Here is a 20414-nt window from a genome sequence, read left to right on the forward strand (position 1 = left end):
GTAATTAGGACCGGAAGATCTGACCCTCCGTGTCCCTGGCTGCAACGCAGGTTTTATCATCCTGGGCCCCCGCCTCGCTGGGGTGCCCTCCAGGCTTATTGGGTATTAAGCGCGTGGACCCTGGTGTCCCCAGCCGCCCTGCATGGGCTGCTGTGTGAGCCTTCCTGTGTCCACCTTCCTGTGTCCACTGTAAACCAGGGTTCTGCTGACCCCGCAGGGCTGGCGTAAAGAGGAGCCACGTGATGCTTTCACGTGCTGAGCCAGAGGCAGGATGGCTTTTCCATGGAAATGTTACCAGGAGACTTCCAATTCTGGGTGTATTTTCTAACTGATTGTGTTGGGGTTATTCTTAAAGATTAAATGTTACGAATGATGCTCAGGTCCTGGCTGGTTTGGCTCAGTGGATAGAGCAGCGGCCTGCGGCCTGCGGACTAAAGGGCCCCAGGTTCAATTCTGGTCAAGGGCACATGCTCGGGTTGGGGGCTCGGTCCCCAGTAGGGGGCATGCAGGATTCCCTCTCATCATTGATGTTTCTATCTCTCTCCTCCTTCCTATCTGAAATCAATAAAAATATATCTTAAAAAAATAAAAGAGTAGACAATATTGAAAGAACATATTTTTTTTTAAAAAAAGCATGATGCTCAGATGTATATTTATTAATGTGCATGGCAGAGGGTTACGGTTGCTAGGTAAAATTCAGGGACGGGGTTGTGTGTCCTCGTTGGCATGCAAGATGGGAGCTTGGGGTGCGGGGGAGCCCCAAACCTCCCAGCACGTCCTATGGAGTCAGGTGACACTCGCCCCTCCTCCTCTTCAGGCTCTTCCCCTGTCCATGCCCTTCCTCTAATTACTTTACTCTGCGCCTGTTTTCTGATTTTTTTTTTTTTTACAGTAATTATCTGCACAAGTCAAGTTTGGGGCTGAATCTTTTAGAAACGCAGCCCAGCCTTTTCTGGTTACGTGGTTTGACTCTGAGTGGAGGAAAGGGGCCTGGCAGCAAAAGGTCTTTCGTATTAAGCAAGAAGAACAGGGCGACAGGTGCCTCCTGTCCTGACACACCGAGAGAAGACCGGGAGGATTCAGACCCCGGGGCACACAGCGGTTATCTCGAAGTGGGCGGGGTGGCAAGGTCTTGTTGCTGCGATTTTCCCAGAATGACGTCGACATCCTGGGTAAAACGCAGCCAGCTGGACAGGACGGGGCTGTGAGGCACAAATGCATCTCAGAAGATGGTGGTGGAGGGGGACATCCGGAAACGAGAGGGAAATCTTATTCTTTGGGGAAGGCTCAAATCTCCAGGACAGAATGGGAGGAAGCCATGGCTGTGGGCTGTGCAGGCCCCCCTGAAAGCCGAGAGGAGAAGAACACTGGGGAAGTCCCTCAGGAACCGGCTCCGGAAGCAGCTGGAAGGCTTGTGATGCGGGGAAGCTGCCAAGCTCAAGTGCACAGATGACTTTTCTGGCAACAGAGGGAAGTCCGTCTAAGTTCTCTCCGCTGAGAAACTTGTTACCGAGTTAAATTTGGGAACGGTGTAAGCAAACCCAAAAGGCCCACAGCAAGCTGAGAAAAAAAATATCTGTAATCTGGATGCAAAGTGTTAATACCATTAATATACAGAGTCACCAGGGATGCATATGAAAAAGATAAACTCTGGGGAGGGGCGGGGGGGGGGGTATGGAAATCCATGAAAAGACAATTCAATGTTAAACAACCCACAAACATATAAATGGCCAATAAACATTTTTAGATTCATTTCAGTCATCAGAGAAATTCAAAATTAAAAAATGAAATGTGTGTGCCCATCAAGTTGACATTTTTTTCTTTGATGAAAATTCCTAATATTTGGAAAGGATCTGGAGAACATGCACAAATTCCGCTGGTGGAGATGTGAGAAGGCGCGGCCCTTCAGAAGAGGAGTGAGGCGGAGGTGAGCTGGTTGTGAGAGCCTTGGCTTGGTTCGTTTGACCCGGAATTCCCACTGGGAGACATTTCTCTGCTGGCACGAAGATGGCTGTGGGCAGATCAGCTCCGGAACGTCCTTGGAGGCAGCAGCGGGCAGAGCGGCTGGGCCTCAGTGCGGGAGCCTGGCTGCTTGGGGCAAGTCCCTCTCTGAGCCTCAGTTTCCTCATCTGTAAAATGGAACGTGTCACAAGGATGCCAAAAAATTGGACACATCAAATGCCTGGCACGTAATAAATGCTCAGTAAACTGGATATTCGCAAGAACAATTTAATTTATAAGCACCTAGAACAAAAGTGAGCCAAGGAGAGGAACAGGGCTCCACAGAAGAGCTAAAAACGGTTCCGAAACACATGAAAAGATGTTTAATTTCCTCTCCAAGAAGATGTGTTCATTCAAATGAAGCCAATAGTCCATTTTCCACCCAGAAGGTATGAGAAATTTCAAGTCAGCCGACAGCCTGTGCAGCCTGTCGGGTAAGCGGCCACCTGCACACAGGTGAGGGGCAACAGCCAGATGGGACCACACTGATGGGGAGAGCTCTGAAGACCACCACTGGAATGGCAAGCACCCATGCTCTAAACCATGAGGTTTCACATCGAGGGGTTTACCCACAAACACCTGCACTTGCTGAAAAGTACATAGGAGGCCATCCCCTGTGGTGGTACCTGTTAGAGGGAACGACTAGAAGCAAAACCCATCACCACTTAGATTCTGCTCAAATAGATTAAGGAGCTCCCCTACAAACTCAGTGCCAATTGCAAATCACAAAGCATTCTGACACCCTGAAGTCTTGGTAAGAAGTCTTTGTTTAATCTCCTGTTCATCCCAGTGTGTGTGAATATGCATCAGTTTATCTGCGGCGACTGGCTAAGGCAGTGGTTCCCAACCTTCTGGCCCTTTAAATACAGTTCCTCATGTTGTGACCCAACCATAAAATTCTTTTCGTTGCTACTTCATAACTGTCATGTTGCTACTGTAATGAATCGTCATGTAAATATCTGATATGCAGGATGGTCTGAGGCGACCCCTGTGAAAGGGTCGTTCGACCGCCAAAGGGGTTGCGACCCACAGGTTGAGAACCGCTGGGCTAAGGGATACGGCCCTAGATCCATGTTAGTTGGCTATAGCTGCATAACAAATGACCCCTAAAGTTAGCAGCTGAAAACAACACACATCTATTATCTCAGAGTTCCCATGGGGAAGAACATGGATGCAGTTTAGCCGGGTGGGTTCCCAAAGCTCTCGTAACAGCAGTTCCCCAGGGAGCTGTGAGCCACTCTCGAATCCCTGCTCCCATCTTGCAGGGCCCTTGCTCAGGGTGAGCCCAAGGCTCCCACCACCACAACCTTGCCTTTCCGTGTTGGGAATTAGCAGCTGCTGGGAGAGGCCCCGCCGAGTTTTGGCCAGATGAGATGGGACACAGATTCATGGCAGAGCCTGGGCTAAGAGGGTCCCTGTGTGGCTCCAGCACACTCCGTGTCTCCCCACTGCTCTTGTTCTCCATGAGCTTGGCCAGACCAGCCACATCAGGAGACAGGTGGATGCCGTTCCATCCAGGAACCTACACTTTCAACGATCCCATACACCCTGTAACGTCCCCACTCCCACATCCCATCAATTCACTGGCCTGGCCCAAGAACCTGTGAGGTCCTCACCTGCTCCCGCCTGGTCCCATGGGTCCTCCGAGCAGCTGTCCAGAGTACAGGATACGTTGCTGGCACCGAGGGCCTTTTTCAGCTCTGAAACAACAGATAACTCCCTGGACCCACCTGGAGAAGCCTGGGCATCAAAGGGCTTCCGTCATTCCCCCAAAGAAGCCACAAAAGGGCAAAGGATGGAGGAAAGGGCTCAACCAAGAACTTTAAACAAATGGCTTATCTGAGCCTCTCTCCCTGCCTGTGCCCAAGGCAGACATTGCTAGCTGATCCCCGACATCTTCACTGAGCCAGATGGTACCAGCTCCAGCTCAAAACACTGCATTCCAAGCAAATCCATTAAGGATCAAACCCCCTAAGGACATGGAAAACCTCTGGGAATGGAGGTGTTACCTGTTTTGGGATCCCCTCCCCCAATCAAGAGAATAGCCTTTTTTCATTTAAAGTGTCCCCTATTTAAAAACTCGGGGTTTTTTGCCCTAACCGGTTTGGCTCAGTGGATAGAGCGTCGGCTTGCGGACTCAAGGGTCCCAGGTTCGAGTCCGGTCAAGGGCATGTACCTTGGTTGCGGGCACATCCCCAGTAGGGAGTGTGCAGGAGGCAGCTGATCGATGTTTCTCTCTCATCGATGTTTCTAACTCTCTATCCCTCTCCCTTCCTCTCTGTAAAAAAAAAAAAAAAAAAAAAAAAAAAATCAATAAAATATATTTTAAAAAAAAGAAAAAAGAACTCAGGGTTTTTTGTTCAGCTCCCCACAGATGGAGCCCACATCCTCACCCTTACTTCCTGCTCCCAAAACTCTGCTGTCGCCTATCAAGCTGCTCTGCGTCCCTTCTTCCTCTTCCTGTCCTTCAAATACAGGCTCTCAGGGGTGCCTCCCCGTTCCCTACACTCCATTCGCAGGTGGCGGGCTCTCCTGTGTACTCGGCGACACCCAGGCCAGCAATGCTGGCACCTCTGCTCCTGCCTCATCCTCATCACTGGGCTCCGTCCTCTTGGTAGCTGCCTCTGCTTGGGCCCATCATTTGTTCCCAGGGCCGAGCCCTCAGCCTCCTCCCTCATTTTCAGCCTGGCCACTGTCATCCTCTGCTCACACCCCCTCCATGACTCCCTGTTGCCTGTCATTCAAGCCCCTGCATGTCTGCCTCGGCAGCCTCCAGCCTCCTCTCCACCTGTTGTCTCTCTTCCCCTCCCTCGGTGAGGGCCGCGTGGATGCCCTGAGTCGCCATTACATGCTGCTCAGCCCCAAGTTACTGCACGCGCCTCAGCAGCACAGACATTGGGTCCTGAGTGAACAGACCAGGCAGGAGGGAGAAGAGACAGTTCTGGAGCCTCTGGAGCCTCCCAGGGCAGGAGATCCTGGGAGGCCGAGCCCACGTCCAAGAACTCCTGGGGGCTCAGTGCCAGCAGCAAAACACAGGCGGTGATTGTTAATGACTAAATGTGAATGTCTACCTGCAGTTTTTTAATTTTGCCTCCTTCCCCTCATCCTAGAAGTCCTACACACCCCTGAGAGCTTCGTTCCAATGCCCTCACCCAGGGAGCTGCTATCACTGCCCCTCCACACTTGTCCACCTCTGTCCTGGGCTGGACCCACAGTCACAAGGCTAGTGTTCACAGGAAATGAGGTAACTGGGCTCAGGGGTCACCAGGCTCCCCCGAGCCACAGGGGGAGGCTCACCTCCGTCGATCCTCTGCTGCAGGACCCCCCGGATGACATCCTCATAGATGCCCTCGATGGTCAGGGCGGGGCTGCCCACAGCAAGAACGTCCCCTTCCAACTCAAGCAGCTCCTGGAATGGAGGTGGGGAGGGGCTGGGCTGCAGGGGTGGGCACTTTGCAGGTGCCAGCTCCCGCTCTGACCCTGGCCTAGGTACCTGGGTGGCCTTGAACCTCGTTTTCCTCGTCTTTAAAATGGACTCCGTGACCTGTACTCCCTCGGGTTGCCGTGGGAGATAAAACAAGCACCTCCCACCTCAACAGGAATAGCACAGATGTCTCTTCTAGGACCCCCACAGCCACTTCCTCTAGGGGAGCCGGTTGGCACCTGAAACCAAGCCCTGCCTGGTGCCCGTAAGCCCTGTGTGGCCAGGCCCCTGTGACCTCTCCCCTCAGCCCTTTCCCACCGCCTCACTGTTCCCTAACATGCTAGCCCAGGCCTACCTCAGGGGTTTTGCACATGCTGTGCCCTCTGCCTGGAATGCCCTTCCCTGGGACATGGCTCATGCCTTCAGCTCACTCCCTCTCCAGTGTCATCTTCTCAGGGAGAGCCTCCATGCCCATAGCCCCCCCACACACACTCCCCCTCTGCTCCTCCCTTCTCTGAAACCTGTGTCACCTGCTAGTATGTGATGCATGTGCCCTCACCCCAGCTCTCAAGTGACCGATATTGAGCACTGTCATGGGAGAAGCAGAGGGCCTTTGTGAGAGCCGCGTGGAGCCCCAGAGCTCAGGGAACAAAAGTCTCTAATTGTCACAGTGGCTCTGTGCGGGAGCGAGCACTTCGTAGAGAGATACAGATGCTTGGTCACGCCCCTCCCCTGCCTGCATGCCCCCCCCTCGCTCACCGCTTTGCAGCGCGGCTCCAGCTGGCTCAGCACGAAGGGCAAAAAGATGCAGAGCTGCCACCCGCGGACGAACCTCCTCCGCGCTGAGCCACTGTCCGACTGGAACTTCTGCACGACACACACAGTGGCCAGTCCAGTGGCCATCGGGGCACCCAGGCCCACGTCCAGGCCCTCCCCGCAGACCTCACCTTCAGCACGCGCCCCCTGACTTTCTCCAGCTGCTGAGCAGCCTGGTTGCAGTCCAGGGCACTGGTCAGACACTGGTCAGCCAGCTGCAGGAAGGTGGCCACGGCGTCGGCCATGAGCTGTGGAGGGAGGAACTGGGATGACTCCCGGGTAATTCACTCTCTGGCCTTACCAGCCTCAAGAAACAACACCTCCTGCCTGGCCAGTGTGGCTCAGTGGGTGAGCGTCGACCTATGAACCAGGAGGTCACGGTTCAACTCCCAGTCAGGGCACATGCCTGGGCGCCATCCCCAATAGGGGGCGTGCAGGAGGCATCGGGTCAATGATTCTCTCATCATTGATGTTTCTATCTCTCTCTCCCTCTCCTTTCCCCTCTCTCTAAAGTCAAGAAAAACATTTAAAAAAAAATAGCACCTCCTCTCAGGAGCCAGGGATCGCCCAGTCGGTGGGGGCCTACGTGCCAACTGGGAGAAAGCAGCCTGCCCGCGGGAGAACGGTGCCGGGCGCCCAGCCTGGGGAGCAGCGGGCGGGCTGGATTCCGCCTCATCGGTGGAGTGCTCCTGAGCAGTATGCAGACTGAACAACTGTGCGGGCACCACTGGGTCTTCTCAATCCCTGTCTCCTTCACTTACCATGTCTTTTAGCAGGTCCCGGCCCCTTGGCCTTCAAAACACACCTGCTGCTCCTCACCAATAGCACCCAACTAGTGGAGGCCTCCGCCCCTCCTGCCCCCACAGCCCATGCTTCCCAAGGCAGGTGTGGCTTCTGAACTTTAAATTTGGTCACGCCCCTCCCCTGCTGTGGCTCCCCATTGCCCTTGGGACAGAGCCCAGCCTCTTAACCCCATACAGAGGGCCCTGACCCATTTGCCCACCCTCCCCACTGGCACATCTCCCACCTTTCTGCCCTCCCTGGAAACCTACAACCCAATGTCTCTAAGTTGTTTAATTCCCCCAAAGGCAGACAAGCTTTCTCGCTTCCCAGCGCTTACACACACGGATCCCTTTACCCAGGACACGCCCCACCCCCACTCCTCCCACTCCTGCCCCCGCTTGGAAGTCCTCTCCTGGAAGTCCTCCCAACCCTTGAGACTGACCAAGCATGTCCTTGGGGCTCACACAGCACCTCGTGCATCCGCACCACAGCCCTGTCCATCCCGTGCTCACGGCCTGGTCATGGTTCATGTCTACATGACGCCGGGAGCCCAGCGAGGGAGGCCAGGTCTGTCTCGGTCACCACGATCTCCCCAGCACACAATCGACGCCTGCTCAGTGAAGGCAGCTGCCTTGGCCTCACCTGTTGTGCGAGATCCTGGGCCCCAAACACCAGACTTCGTGCTCCGAGGAAGCCAAAGGGCACCACCAGCTGCTCCAGGCGGCCCCGGCCCCGCTCAGCCTCGCGGTAGCAAGCCTGCATCAGCTCCGGATCCCACGGCATCTCCCCAAAGGAGTAAACCTGTGCTCCAGCGGCAGGCAGGCGAGAGAACACCATCAGCTGATGGAAAAGCAGGGCCCAGGGCCTCACAGCCGATGCAGCGAAGGACAAGCACAAATGGGAACACATCTTACCTTGGCTATCACCACAAAAATGCACAATAAAAGCAACAGTAAGGTGTGGTGTGATGGGCATACAACGGTAAGACCTGCTGGTAATATGCAGTGCCAGCAGGACTGAGGGGAAGTGGGCACACTCAGTCCTTGTGGCACCTATGCCCACCATCTGGTGGCCTCTCGGGGCTGAGCCCTAGGCCTGCATGAGTGGAGTCATCCAACACCCCTGGGAACACACAGGAAAGTTTGGGGCGATAGACTGGAGACAATCAACCACAATGGTGTGTAACTGCCTCCGTGATGAGGGAGGCTCAGGCAGCTGCAGATGCAGAGAGGGGCCAGGGACAGTTCCGGATGGAGGTGATTAGGGAGTGGATGCGTAATGAGTGGAAGGTGCATAGTAGGTGCTCATTTAATATTAGAAGAACTGAGCTGACCTGCATGGAGCAGAATTCTCTGGGGACAGGGAGGGCTCTGGCTAAACAGAGGAATGGCAGGAGGGAGAGTTTGTGGGGAAGGTGACTCCAAACTGACATTATTACGTGCTATTCTCACCATCTTACCCCTTCCCCCACATTTTAAACAGTGTGTGTGCTGATAACCATAGCATGGTTGTCCATAATAAGTAAAAAAAAAAAAAAATAGCCTAGAAAAAAGTTGTTTCGAGGTTTTTAAAAAGAAAAGGTTGTCAAACAAGAAAGATGCAAGCTCTTCTATGAGGTTAACAGCCCTCACCCGCTAGAGCCCACCTCTTTCCGCAGCCGGGCGCCCGAGGGATTCCCACGCAGGTGGCGGCCCAGGCGGTCCATGCCCTGGGCTAGGAGGGTCTGCACGGCCGCCAGTGCTGCTTCCACCATGTCCAGCAGGGTCTGCATGACCCGGGGCAGCTGTGCGTCCACCCTTCTGCGCAGGCAGCACTCCAGGGCGCCCTGGACTTCGGCTGAGGGCGGAAGGCACTGGCCTGGGTCTCCCTCGCCACGTGCTCCGCAAGTGGAGTCCTGGGAGACCCGAAGCTCCGCAGGGTGAGGTGGGCGGAACGCGGACTGAGCACCCGCTCCGCCCCATTTTCCTGAGAAACGAGGCTTCGCTTCGAGTGCGGTGGGGTCGGCTCAGAAGCGATGCCGGGAAGACCGAGTCCGGATGCCAGCCCGGCTCACGTTGTACCTGAGCCCAGTGGGCGCCCCTCCGCCATCTGGCTGAGCAACCCGGCTCAGACGTGCCACCGCCAGGGCCTCCGGTCCTCTCCACTAGATGCGCCCGCTCCATCCCTGGCCGGACCCCTTTCCCCCGGCCCGCCCTCCTCCTGACCCCGCCCCGGTCCAGGCACAGCCGCAGGGCCACGCCCATCCTCCTGCTTAGTCCCCGCCTGTCGTGCCACGCCCTCCCACCCTCCAGCCCCGCCCCTGCGCGTCTTCAGCTCCCGGACTCCAGGCCCCGCCCCGCCCCGTCCCCCAGGCCCCGCCCCGCCCCACAAGGCCCCGCCCCTTACACCCACCTGGGTCCCTTCTTTCTCTCAGGCTCCCGGCCCCGCCCCGCCAGGCCCCGCCCCTTACACCCACCTGGGTCCCTTCTTTCTCTCAGGTTCCCGGCCCCGCCCGCCCCTCCAGGCCCCGCCCTGTTCCCCAGGCCCCGCCCCTACACCCACCTGGGTCCCTTCTTTCTCTCAGGTTCCCGGCCCCGCCTGCCCTTCCAGGCCCCGCCCTATTCCCCAGGCCCCGCCCCTTACACCCACCTGGGTCCCTTCTTTCTCTCAGGTTCCCGGCCCCGCCCGCCCCTCCAGGCCCCGCCCTGTTCCCCAGGCCCCGCCCCTACACCCACCTGGTCCCCTTCTTTCTCTCAGGCTCCCGGCCCCGCCCCGCCAGGCCCCGCCCCTTACACCCACCTGGGTCCCTTCTTTCTCTCAGGTTCCCGGCCCCGCCCGCCCCTCCAGGCCCCGCCCTGTTCCCCAGGCCCCGCCCCTTACGACCACCTGGGTCCCTTCTTTCTCTCCGGCTCCCGGCCCCGCCCCTCCCGGCCCCGACCCTTACACCCACCTGGGTCCCTTCTTTCTCTCCGGCTCCCGGCCCCGCCCCGCCCGGCCCCGCCCCGCCCGGCCCCGCCCCGTCCCCCAGGCTCACTCCGCAGCTTCCCTGCCACGCGCCCCCGCAGCCCCATCAGCTGGTCCACGTCGGGGCGGATCGTCCTCTCCAGGGCCGCGAGCAACTCGTCTTTTTCGGGCTGGAAGGCGCGGAGCCCTGCGGAGGCCCCGGCCAGGACAGCGGCGTGAACCGCATCCAGGAGCTGCGGGGATCAGCCCAGGGATCCCACGGCCCGGAGCGCAGGATGGAGGGACAGAGGGACGGATAGAGACAAACACGCGGAGAGAGACGGCGAGTTTAGGCGACAGCCCGAAGAGGCGAAGCTGGGTGCCCGGGTCGGCTCCCACCCCCTCCGCAGTGTTCCCCCCCCCGCCCGCCGCACCCCTCCCCCCGCCCGCGTGTCCCTGCGGCACCTCCGCGACCCTGCGCGCACCTCGGTCCAGGCCCAGGCCCTGGCTCGGCCGGCCCCGCGCAAGCCCGGCTGGGTCTGGGCTCGCAGCGCCGGCAGCAGCTCCCGCACCAGCACTGCGGTCAGCACCTGCAGGAGAGGGGACCTGGGCTCCGCTGAAGGCCGAGGGGGCTTCTGGGGGTCCGGGTGGGGCCTTGCACGGCACTGACCTCCGCGTCCGAGCCCAGCGTCATGTCGTCGTGGCCAAAGTGGCCTCGGTGCTGCCGGTAGAGCCGTACGGCCTCCAGGAAGGCACGGGCGGCGGGGGCCTGGCTTCGCTGTAGGACTGGGGCGAGGGGGGAGGCTCCTGAGTGCCCATCCACCCTCCCCTGCTCTCGCTCTGCCTGGCTCCCCTGCTCCCCAAGAGGACGGGAGCCCTCGTCCTCCCTGCCAGGTCCCGAACACCCGGTCTCACCCACCTCCAGACCTTGGCCCTCGCGGGGAACACGCTGCCCAAGACCTCGCCAGCCCATCAGGAGCCTTTACACAACGTGGGAAGGGCACCCCTGCGGCAGCCACAGCCAGGCTGCACTGCGTCTCCCTGCCTCTCCATTCGGGTTCATTCGTTCTGCCAACAGCCTGCCCACTTATTTGTGTTGGTCCTGTTCCCTGTATCGCTGGTTGGCCCCTCCCCTTTTTTGGACCTCAGCTTGGGCATCCCCTCCTCTCAGAAGCCCTCCCTGATCGCCCCCCCCCCAAGCTCCCACCAGGCAGTGTCCCTGTCACAGCCCTATCCTGTCTGTCTCCCCCCACAACCCATTTTATAGATAAGGAAACTGAGACTGGGAGTGGGTCCCACAGCCAACAGGGGCAGAGCCGGCTAACCCCAGACCCGAGGCCCCACCCCTGCCTGACCTTCCCCGGGGCCCACCTGTGCCACGGAGCCGGATGCCACCCTGCAGGGCCAGCCTCCACGCGCGCTGGGCCTCCGCTGTGGCTGCAGAGAAACAGAGGTGCCTTCGGAAGGGGTGCTGCAGGAACAGGGGGAAGCTCACGGGCGTTTCCAGGAGGGGGTCAGGCTCCTCCTGCGTGTGGTCTCCTGAAAGGAGGCAGAGGAGGGCACAGCTGCATTCATGCCTTTGCTCTACAATCATTCGTTCACCAGGAGAAAGTAACCATGAAACACTTCGAGGAGGTGCTCAATATGCGTGTAATCCCTGCTACAGCTGCAGTGTCCCTATTCCAGCTCAGTCTCCAGGGAGGATGTGCCCCGGCTTGAGCAATTCATCCCAGCACTGTCTCCCAGCCTCTGCGTCCTCCTCAACACGGTGGCCTGGGCAGCCACCAACAACCTATCCTAGTTGGCCTGTGAGCTGAGCCCTGCTCATGCCATGCCCAGGCTCAAACTTGGCCAAACCATTTTCCGTGCGTAGGGCACCGTTTTTCATCTCTCCGATCCTGTAAAATGGGTTCGAAGGTGTTATCAATGACCTAGAATGGTTGGGAGGACACAGTGGGTGGATTTCATCCTGTTTAATCTATTTGAGGCCTCCTAAAATCCTCAGTGTTTTGTCCTGATGTCCAGAGTAGTATATACAGACTGCAGGGAAACACATTCATTTTGCTGGGCAAGAGGTTGGTCACTGGGCCAGAAGCAAAGTAGCGAAGGGTGACACAAAGGGGTATGTGGGTGGATCCCAATGTTCGCACCGTCCTCAACGTGCCTGCAGCCTGTCCTTGTTGCTGCATTTGCATCAGTGGCTGGCAAGATAGCTCCTCAGTGAAGTCAGTGACGCAGTTCTAGCTCTGAGCCTTACTGATGTACGACAGGTCTCGGCCTCATGCATGCATCTGTGGAATGAGGTAGCTAGTGATGGGGCGGCCTGATATTCATGAGATAACGCAAGCCCTCAGATGCATCCAGCCCAGCTGTGCTGCGCCTTTCCCTGTTCCTGCACAGTGTGTCCTGGGAGGGAGGGAGAGAGGAAGAAAAGGAGGGAGAGATTGAGAAAGAGAGGAGGCCAGGGGAGGGAGAGGAGGAGAAGGGGCAATGGAAGGAGAAAAGGAGGGAGGGAAAGAGGGAGGAAGTTAGAGAAAGAGAGAGAGGGGAGGGTGGGGAGGAGGAGAAGAGAGAATGGAAGAAGAGAGGGAGGAAGGGAGAACCTCCTGGAAACGCTAGACTGCACCATCACCCAGCACCTCCCCCCCACACACACCAGTGCCCATCTCCCCACAGACTCGCTGCTGCAGGGCTTGTTTTCACTGCTCTGCTACTTTGGTTCTGGTCCCGTGACCAGCCTCTCTCGCTGATGAGAATGGTGTTTCTCTTTCTAGAGTTGGGCTTCTTATCCAGAAACAACGCTGCCCGCCAGGGACACGTGGCCATGTCTAGAGACGCATTTGGTGGTTGCACTTGGGGGGGGGGGCTGCTACTGGCATCTAGTGGGTGGAGACAGGGATTCTGTTCAACACCCTGCCATGCTCAGGGCAGCCCCACTGACGGGGCCCCGGGGTCAACAGCACTGAAGTAGAGACACCTGCTTTTGGGGTCCCCGGGCCTTACCTGAGGAGTCTGGGCAGAGAGTGTCCAACAGGTGGAGATACTCGCGCTGGGAAGTCAGGACTGTGTACCCTGTCAGGGCCGCGGAGCCCAGAGGACGGCCCCCATTTTCATATTCCTACGAAAAGTGTCCAAAGAACCGCGTTGGGACGGGTCTAACCTGTGGCTTCCACGTCTCAGTGCAGGACCCAGGGAAGGTCTGGGGTTAGATGGGGAAATCCCCAGCTCCCTCCCTGCCTCCACCTCCCCCCTCCTCCTCCACAGAAGCCCTGCAGCCTCCACTGCGCGCTGGGCTGGGTGGGGTTGTCTCACCGAGTCAGACAGCCCCGTGCTTCGTGGGCCAGCATCACCCGTCTCATAAGGTGGAAACTGCCTCCCAGGGCATCAAGGGACCTGAGTGAATGCCCCAGCCGGGAAGCAGGGCGTGGGCCTGACGCACGCAGCCTAACATGGCTTCAACCTCGGCTCTGCTGACGACCATGAGTGAGCCCCTACCCCGGTCCCTGGCCTCAGTCCATCCACCTGGCACAACAGGAGATGGTCGCCCGGCCCAGGCCAGGGACACAGGGGCCCTCGATTCAGGCTAGATGATTGAAGAGAGGAGAGGGGCTATGCTGGTAGCCGGACCCTGAGCCCACTCTGGGGAGGGCGGGATGGAGAATCTGGAGGCCAAAGGGACACAAGCCACTCACTCACCTCCCTGTGGCTGAACCACTCCAGGTGGCCATTCCCACGCAGGACACAGAAGATGGGCTGCCACTGGGGTGGGTGGCCCCGCAGCTGGGTCAGGGGCCCGCGGTGCTCACGGACTCGGGGGAGCTTCTGTGGAGGAGGGGCTCTCAGATGTCAGGGGCCCTGCCCAGTGCCCCGGGGTCCAGACCATCAGGACAGCTCCCACAGGTGGCACTAAGCATAGGGCACTTGGGTGCCAGGTGGCACTCCTGTCTTTACCAGGCATGCTCAGAGCATGCACTTATTTGTGGCCCTTCCAAATAAGAACTGATATATCCTTTTTGTTTTTAATTTATCTTTTTTAAAATATATTTTTATTGGTTTCAGAGAGGAAGGGAGAGGGAGAGAGAGAGGGAGAGCGAAACATCAATGAGAGAAAATCATTGATTAGCTGCTTCCTGCATGCCCCCTACTGGGGATTGAGCCTGCAACCCAGGCATGTGCCCTTGACCGGAATTGAACCTGGGACCCTTCAGTCCACAGGCCGACACTCTATCCACTGAGCCAAACCAGCTAGGGCAAGACTGATGTATCTTATTAGTTGTATCACACAGCCCTGAGACAGGCATTCTTGTCATCGCCACTCATCTGGCGGTGGACCCTTCCTCACTTGAGCCTCGGATGAGATCCCAGCCCTGGCCAATATCTCAATTGCAACCTGTGAGACACCCTGAAAGGAAGGACTCAGAGAAGCTGCCTCTAGATCCCTGACTCACAGCAACTGTGAGAGAAGTGTGTGTTGCTTTAAGCTACTGACTTGCAGTATATTGTCACACAGCATTAACTAAGCAATACAAGTGGAGTTGCGGGGTCCTGGGGCAGGTGTAGTGCAACTATATGAGAAAAGGCCGGCCTCTGTCCGCAGACCCTGCCCTCAGGGGGACACTTTCTCTGTCCTCTGTTTCATTTCCTTTGTCACTCTCCCTACTACCTGACACCTGCATTGTGTGTTTTGTGTCATCACTGGGTCCCAGAGCAGTGTCTGGTGCCTAGCTGGTGCTCAATAAATATAGGATGAATCAATTAACTGCAACTGTGATATTTTGATTCTTTGCTGGGGTGATAGGAACTCAGTATGTTTTTAATGAGTCTCCATACCTTTTCCCAGTTCTAAACATTTTCATAAAATATTGTTAAAATGCTATTATAGAAACCCTATGTAATAAAAGGCTAATATGCAAATCGACCGAACAGAGGAATGACTTGTCGCTATGACACGCACTGACCACCAGGGGGCAGACGCTCAACACTGGAGCTGCTCCCTGGTGGTCAGTGCGCGCCCCCTGTGGGCTCATGGCTGGTGAGCACAGCGGCGGTGGCAGGAGTCATCAGTCGGACATCCCCCAAGGACTCCAACAGGTTGTGAGAGGGCGCAGGCTGGGCTAAGGGACCCCCCTGAGTGCATGAATTTCGTGCACCGGGCCTCTAGTGATATATAAAATACAAACATATAAAATAAGTATTGCCCTAGCTGGTGCTCAGTGGATAGAGCGTTGGCCCACAGACCAAAGGGTCCCAGGTTCGATTCCGGTCAAGGGCATGTACCTCGGTTGCAGGCTCCTTCCTGGCCAGGCTCTGGTCAGGGCATGTGCAAGAGGCAACCAATTGATGTGTTTCTCTCACATTGATGTTTCTCTCTGTCTTTCCCTCTCTCTTCCACTCTCTAAAAATCAATGGAAAAATATCCTTGGGTGAGGATTAAAATATGTAAGTAAGTAAGTAAATGAATATTATATAAAATGCTCAAACTGAAGCAAGGGGAAGCCCCTCCACACTGCCCGAAACCCAATGTCAGCTGGGCCCTGGCCACGTGACTGAAACCAGCAGGTGGTGTAAGGTGCAGGGGGGAGTGACACCCGGGCCCCATGATACCCCAAGAGGGACAGGGAGAGCTCTGGTTGGGAGGGTGCTCTGTGTCCACAGTGCCAGGGAGCCCCACCCAGGGCAGGCACAGCTGGGAGAAGAGGCACCTGACTGAGGTGGGAAAACCCAGTGCCCTGATGGGGCAGGGAACCCAATGTCAGTAAGAAATATGAGCTCCGAGTTCAAATTATGCCTCTGCCTCTTGCTGGCGGTACTAGTATGACCTCAGGCAGATCCCTTTGCCTTTCTGTGCCTTGGTTTCCTTGCTGGTCAAAGACCCATCTCTGGGGCTGGTAAGGATTGAGTATGTTGTGTCAGGCACATGGAAGACCTGGGTGCCACTGCCAGCTCAGCAGACATATGGAGCTGGAACCAGACAGCTCCAGGCTCCTTTGTTCCATCCACAAACTATTCCTGCACCCCGACTATATGCAGGTACCATGTGGGTATGAGGAGTGGGTGTGAGGGAAAGAGGAGACTATGCTGGCTCCTCCCTTGCAGAGCAGACCATGGAGGTGACTAATGTGTGACCTGGGGCTTTGCTGGGATGGGGGTCTCAGGGGAGGTGCCTGACTGAGGTGGGGGCAAAGGCAATCCAGGGAGGCTTCCTGGAAGAAGTGGCAACTGAAGTACAAGGAGGAAGGGAAAGTGCATGAGACAGAGGTCACCTCACATGCAAAAACATGGGCATCCAGTGGTTGTGCTGTGTCCTTGAGTGTGGCACTCAGGGCAAGCTTTTCCCAACTTCAGGGCTTTTGCCCCAGCTGTGCCTTCTGCCTACAATGCCCTTCCCATTCTGGGCTCCAGATCTGGCTTCTTTTCATCCTTTATATCTCAGCTCAAAGGGGTCCCCTGCACCTCGACTCCCCGCACCCAACTGTGCCATTCCTCTTGATTTCCTAGCACCTATCAGAAGTTACCCTGTGTCATGATCTGTTCACTTGTTTGGGGTCATTTCCCCCCAGTCAGACTGTGAGCCCCAGAGAACAGAACGGGGTATGTCTCCGTCTCTGCTGTGTCCCCAGCGTCCAGCCCAGGACACGCTAGTGAATGTGTATAGCATCCTAGGTTGTGGCACCAGCAAGGACAAAGGTGTGAGAACCCCCCCGCCCCCCACCGCTGAACCAATGGCCTCCGCAGTCTTGTGTGCTCAGCAGCTCTCCCCCCTCATTTGTGGCACCCACTTTGCTGTGTAGCAGTTGGCATCCAGCCGGCTCCTGGGGGACCAGCTCCCGGGAAATCTGCTGCAGGACAGAGGCGGCCAGCTGTACGCGGTATTGAGGCAGGAAGTCCCTCAGCAGGGCCTCCACCTGGTCTGCAGGGACAAGGGAACAGCGAGGTGGCTGAATCAGGCCACCTACCAGGGGAAGGCAAGCCAGGATGGAAGTAACTGGTGGGCTTCTGCCGTCACCCCACACCCCAAAGTTACCCCACGAGACATCCTCCAAGTTCCATTCACCCTTAACCACCCACTGTCTGTTTCCATCCTTGGGGGATGGGATGGGGGAGTTAAGGCAACTCCAGCTTAACTTATAACTGATGCACAACAAACGTGAATAAAGCACAGAATTGAATGAGCTTTCACCCATGTCCACACCCAGAAACCACGATCAAGATAATGAACAGTTCCACTGCACCTGGAAGCTTTTTCACGCCCCTTACCTAGAGAATTTTTCAAAACCTTTCAAAAGCCTCAGCCCAGAACAGAGGAACTTTCTGGAGTGATGGAAGTATTCTGTGTCCTGATCTAAGAGGTGGCCACACAGGTGTTAAAGTTCTTCCGGCTGTTTCCCTAAGATGCACTCACATGACTGTATGTAAAACATCCAGTCTGTCTTGCTGCCTGGAACGTGGGCCCAACGGCTGGAGCTTCGACAGCCTTTATGTACCGTGAGGTGGCCTCAGACGCAGAAGCCATGCATGGCAGAACCATGAGATGGGAGAAGCTGGGTTATCTAACTTTTCTCTGCCTGCCTGCCACTGTACCCCTCTGTGGGAGAGAGGAATAACTCTCTGCCTTAAGCCGCTATAGATATACCTGACGCTTGCAGAAGAGCTGACTGAATCCATTTGTCTAATGGTGAGTTAGCCTGTCCTGATCTAGATCATATTCCCATGCCCAGCGCACAGTAAATACTCAGCCCTGCGCACGGAGGATGAAGGGCACTGACGCCTCTTTGTCTCAAACAGGACTGTGACCCAGTCCCCGGGTCCACAGAGGGATCTGTTGATCCCTGCCCCCCTGGAAGAATTATCCCCCCAGATCCGGCTGGGCCCAGGGCAGCTCCCACCTGGCCCGTGCCCCACACCCCAAACCCATGCCCGTAGTCAGATTGCCAGATTTATCCCCAAAATGTACATGACACCAGTTAAATTTGAATTTCAGGTAAATAAGGAATTATTTTTTAGCATAACTATGCCCTTATGCAAAATTTGGGGCATACTTATACTAAAAAAAAAGTTTATTTATTGCTTATCTGGAATTCACATTAATAGGGCATCCTGCGTATCTGACAACCCTGAACCCTCCTCCCCATCCCCACCCCTCCCCACCCTCACTCACCCCTCAGGTGCTGCTGCTGCCTCTTGTCCAGGGGGCTTGAAGGCCGCCCGCCCATCCTGCTCCGTCCCGGGATGCCCTAGAGTGAAGCAGACACCCCTCTCCGCCCCCGGCTCCCCAGCTTCCTCTGCTCAGGGGCACTCTGGGAGCAGGGCAGCCTGTGAGGATCCTGGATGCTATGGCGACCAGTGTCTGGGGTCAAAAGCCAGAGCTTGGCCCTCCCATTGTGTGTGCTGGGGGGTGAGGATGCCCGCCCCCTGCCCCACCCAACCCTGCACCTGCGTCCTCCCAACTCCCCTGGGGCCAAGGCCTCCAGAGCTGCTGGTTTCTGTAGGGGCTGCCCCAGCAGCCCCGAGAGTGGGTACGGGGTGGGAGACAATTCCCCTGGCTTTGGAGGAGGGATGCGGGGAAGGTATCTGGCAGGATCAGGCAACCAGTTGTTGGTGTGAGGGGAAAGGAAGGATGAGCAGGGATGGGGTGTCTATCCCCCTCTGGTGCCCACCCTCTGGTGCTCCCCCCGCACCCCCCCCCCCCCCCCGCCGTGCCTGCTCCATGCAGGGCAATGCTGAGAGGATTCAACCCTGGCCCAGCCCCTAGAGTTCCTAGGCGGGGGAGTGAGAGCTGGCCCGCCTCCCCCACCCCCCACCCCCGATCTCTGGAGTCAGTGTTGAGACTGAGGGAGCAAGCGGTGGGGTCCCAGATGAGGGGGGAATGGGAGGTGTGGAGATTTAAGGGAGTTACTGGCTACTTCCTGACCTCCAGCAGGATCCCTAGCCCCACCAATTAATCACCTCATCTCCATTCAATTCTTTGTCTATTAAAGGTGCCCTTACTCTCGGGCCCAGCCCCCAGCGCAGCACACTCCAAATTCCATGACCTCTAGCACCTCCCGCCAGGCCCTGCAGAGCCCGGCTCATCTCTCAGTGACCCTCTCCAGCCCCACACAGTTCCCTGCAGCTGCCCCAGCAGCCCCCATGGCCATCATAGGCACACTGACAAAACTGTCAGATAGTGGTGAGAGGAAGGGAGAAAAATGGAACAGGAGGGGACAGGAAATGCTAGGGGCAGGGAGGAGATGCTGTAGGGGGACCGAAGAAAGTGCGAAAAGCTGGAGGACAGAGAACGGTCAGGGGGCACGGTGCATGCAAAGGCCCTAAGGTGGGAACAGCACAGAGTGGGTGGGACGGAAAAGGGAGAGTGAGCAGCAGGTGTTGCGAGGGGAGGGTGGGGGTTTCAGGGCCACCCAGGGGCTTATGGGCCAATAGGAAGGGTGGGCTTCCCTCCAGGTGAAAGGGAGCCACAGGCTGGTCTGGTGCAGGGACAGCTGCCGTCATGGGGAGAGGCACGGAGAGGTGATGCCTCAGGAAGGGCCCCCCAGTGAGGTCCCCGTGCCATTCTCAGCATTTCCCCTCTGCTCTAGCCACCCTGCCCCGGACTCCGCCCCAGGGGTCATGGCCACCTGAGCTTGCTCAAGCCCACGGCTGGGCAACCTTCCTTTCGGCTGCCTCCTCTGCTTTCTCAACCTGTTTCCTTCCGACCGGGCCCCGGCCCACTTCCTCACTCTCACATCTGAGAGACTGACCCCAAGACGTTGAAGGAAACTTCTCTTTCTGTGGTTTCGGCTTCGAGCTTTCAATTCCCATCTCCCCGTCAGGCGCAGCTGTGGGACGCCCCCAGACCCCATGCTCCCCACTCTCTGCTGAGGTCCCAGGAGCCAGAGAAGCTGGGTGGGCCCAGCAGATGGAAAGGCTGCAGTGCTGGCACAGTTGAGACTAACGAGGCCTCTGACACATTCAAGGCTCTGGGCAGGCCTGCAGCGGGACTGGGTGGAGGTTAGGACCGGCTCAGGCCCCGGCTGATGTGGCTCAGTTGGTTGAGCGTTGTCCATGCACCAAAAGCTCTTCCATTTGATTTCCAGTCAGGGCGCCATCCCAGGTCAGGGCATGTGTGGGAAGCAGCCAATGGATGTTCCTCTCACATGGATGTTTCTCTCTCCCTTCCTCTAAAATCAATAAAAACATATAAATAAAAACACTTGCTCTGTGTGTGCAGTGGGAACTCTGCCAGAGGGAGTGTGTAGTGGGTTGAATTGTGTGCCCCTGGAAAGAAACATCCACAGGTCACTATAAAAAACACACAGAAAATAACCAATGGTGATGATATGAAGAAACTGGAACCCTCATACACTGTTAGTGGGAATGTAAAATGGTACAGCTGCTGTGAAAATAGTATGGAGGTTTCTCCAAAAATTAAAAACAGGCCCTAGCCAGTTTGGCCTACGGACTGAAGGGTCCCAGGTTCGATTCCGGTCAG

The 20414-nt window shown here is 56.9% G+C and overlaps 1 protein-coding gene across 3 annotated transcripts; it reads right to left on the reverse strand.

Annotated features, from left to right (window-relative positions):
* Positions 1–1709: 1709 nt before the first annotated feature.
* NIBAN3 (niban apoptosis regulator 3) lies at positions 1710–18568 on the reverse strand. 3 transcript variants are annotated; one of them, XM_059696263.1, is made up of 15 exons: positions 18105–18567; positions 16726–16856; positions 13643–13768; positions 12950–13064; positions 11318–11383; positions 10617–10732; positions 10432–10536; positions 10038–10200; positions 8670–8860; positions 7667–7825; positions 6373–6489; positions 6185–6292; positions 5299–5410; positions 3618–3701; positions 1710–2129 (listed from the first exon to the last, which is right to left on the reverse strand). In XM_059696263.1, exons 1-15 carry the CDS (start codon positions 18157–18159, stop codon positions 2023–2025), a joined length of 1755 nt encoding a protein of 584 aa, XP_059552246.1. In that variant the 5' UTR covers positions 18160–18567; the 3' UTR covers positions 1710–2022. The 3 variants fall into 3 exon arrangements, with proteins under 3 accessions (XP_059552246.1, XP_059552245.1, XP_059552247.1); XM_059696262.1 differs by having other exon boundaries at positions 11318–11485; positions 18105–18566; XM_059696264.1 differs by lacking the exon at positions 13643–13768 and having other exon boundaries at positions 11318–11485; positions 18105–18568.
* Between the last annotated feature and the right edge of the window lie 1846 nt (positions 18569–20414).

Source organism: Myotis daubentonii, chromosome 5 (genome assembly GCF_963259705.1).
Source record: "Myotis daubentonii chromosome 5, mMyoDau2.1, whole genome shotgun sequence".
Taxonomy (NCBI): domain Eukaryota; kingdom Metazoa; phylum Chordata; class Mammalia; order Chiroptera; family Vespertilionidae; genus Myotis; species Myotis daubentonii.

Excerpts from the sequence above, each read along its gene's own strand:
- NIBAN3 (XM_059696262.1), bottom strand. The coding sequence starts at position 18,159 with ATGGGCGGGCGGCCTTCAAGCCCCCTGGACAAGAGGCAGCAGCAGCAC. Across the intron at positions 13,769-16,725 it reads GCCAACTGCTACACAGCAAA|AAGCTCCCCCGAGTCCGTGA; the intron begins GTGGGTGCCACA and ends CCTCCTCCACAG. Across the intron at positions 6,293-6,372 it reads TCAGGGGGCGCGTGCTGAAG|AAGTTCCAGTCGGACAGTGG; the intron begins GTGAGGTCTGCG and ends TGTGTCGTGCAG.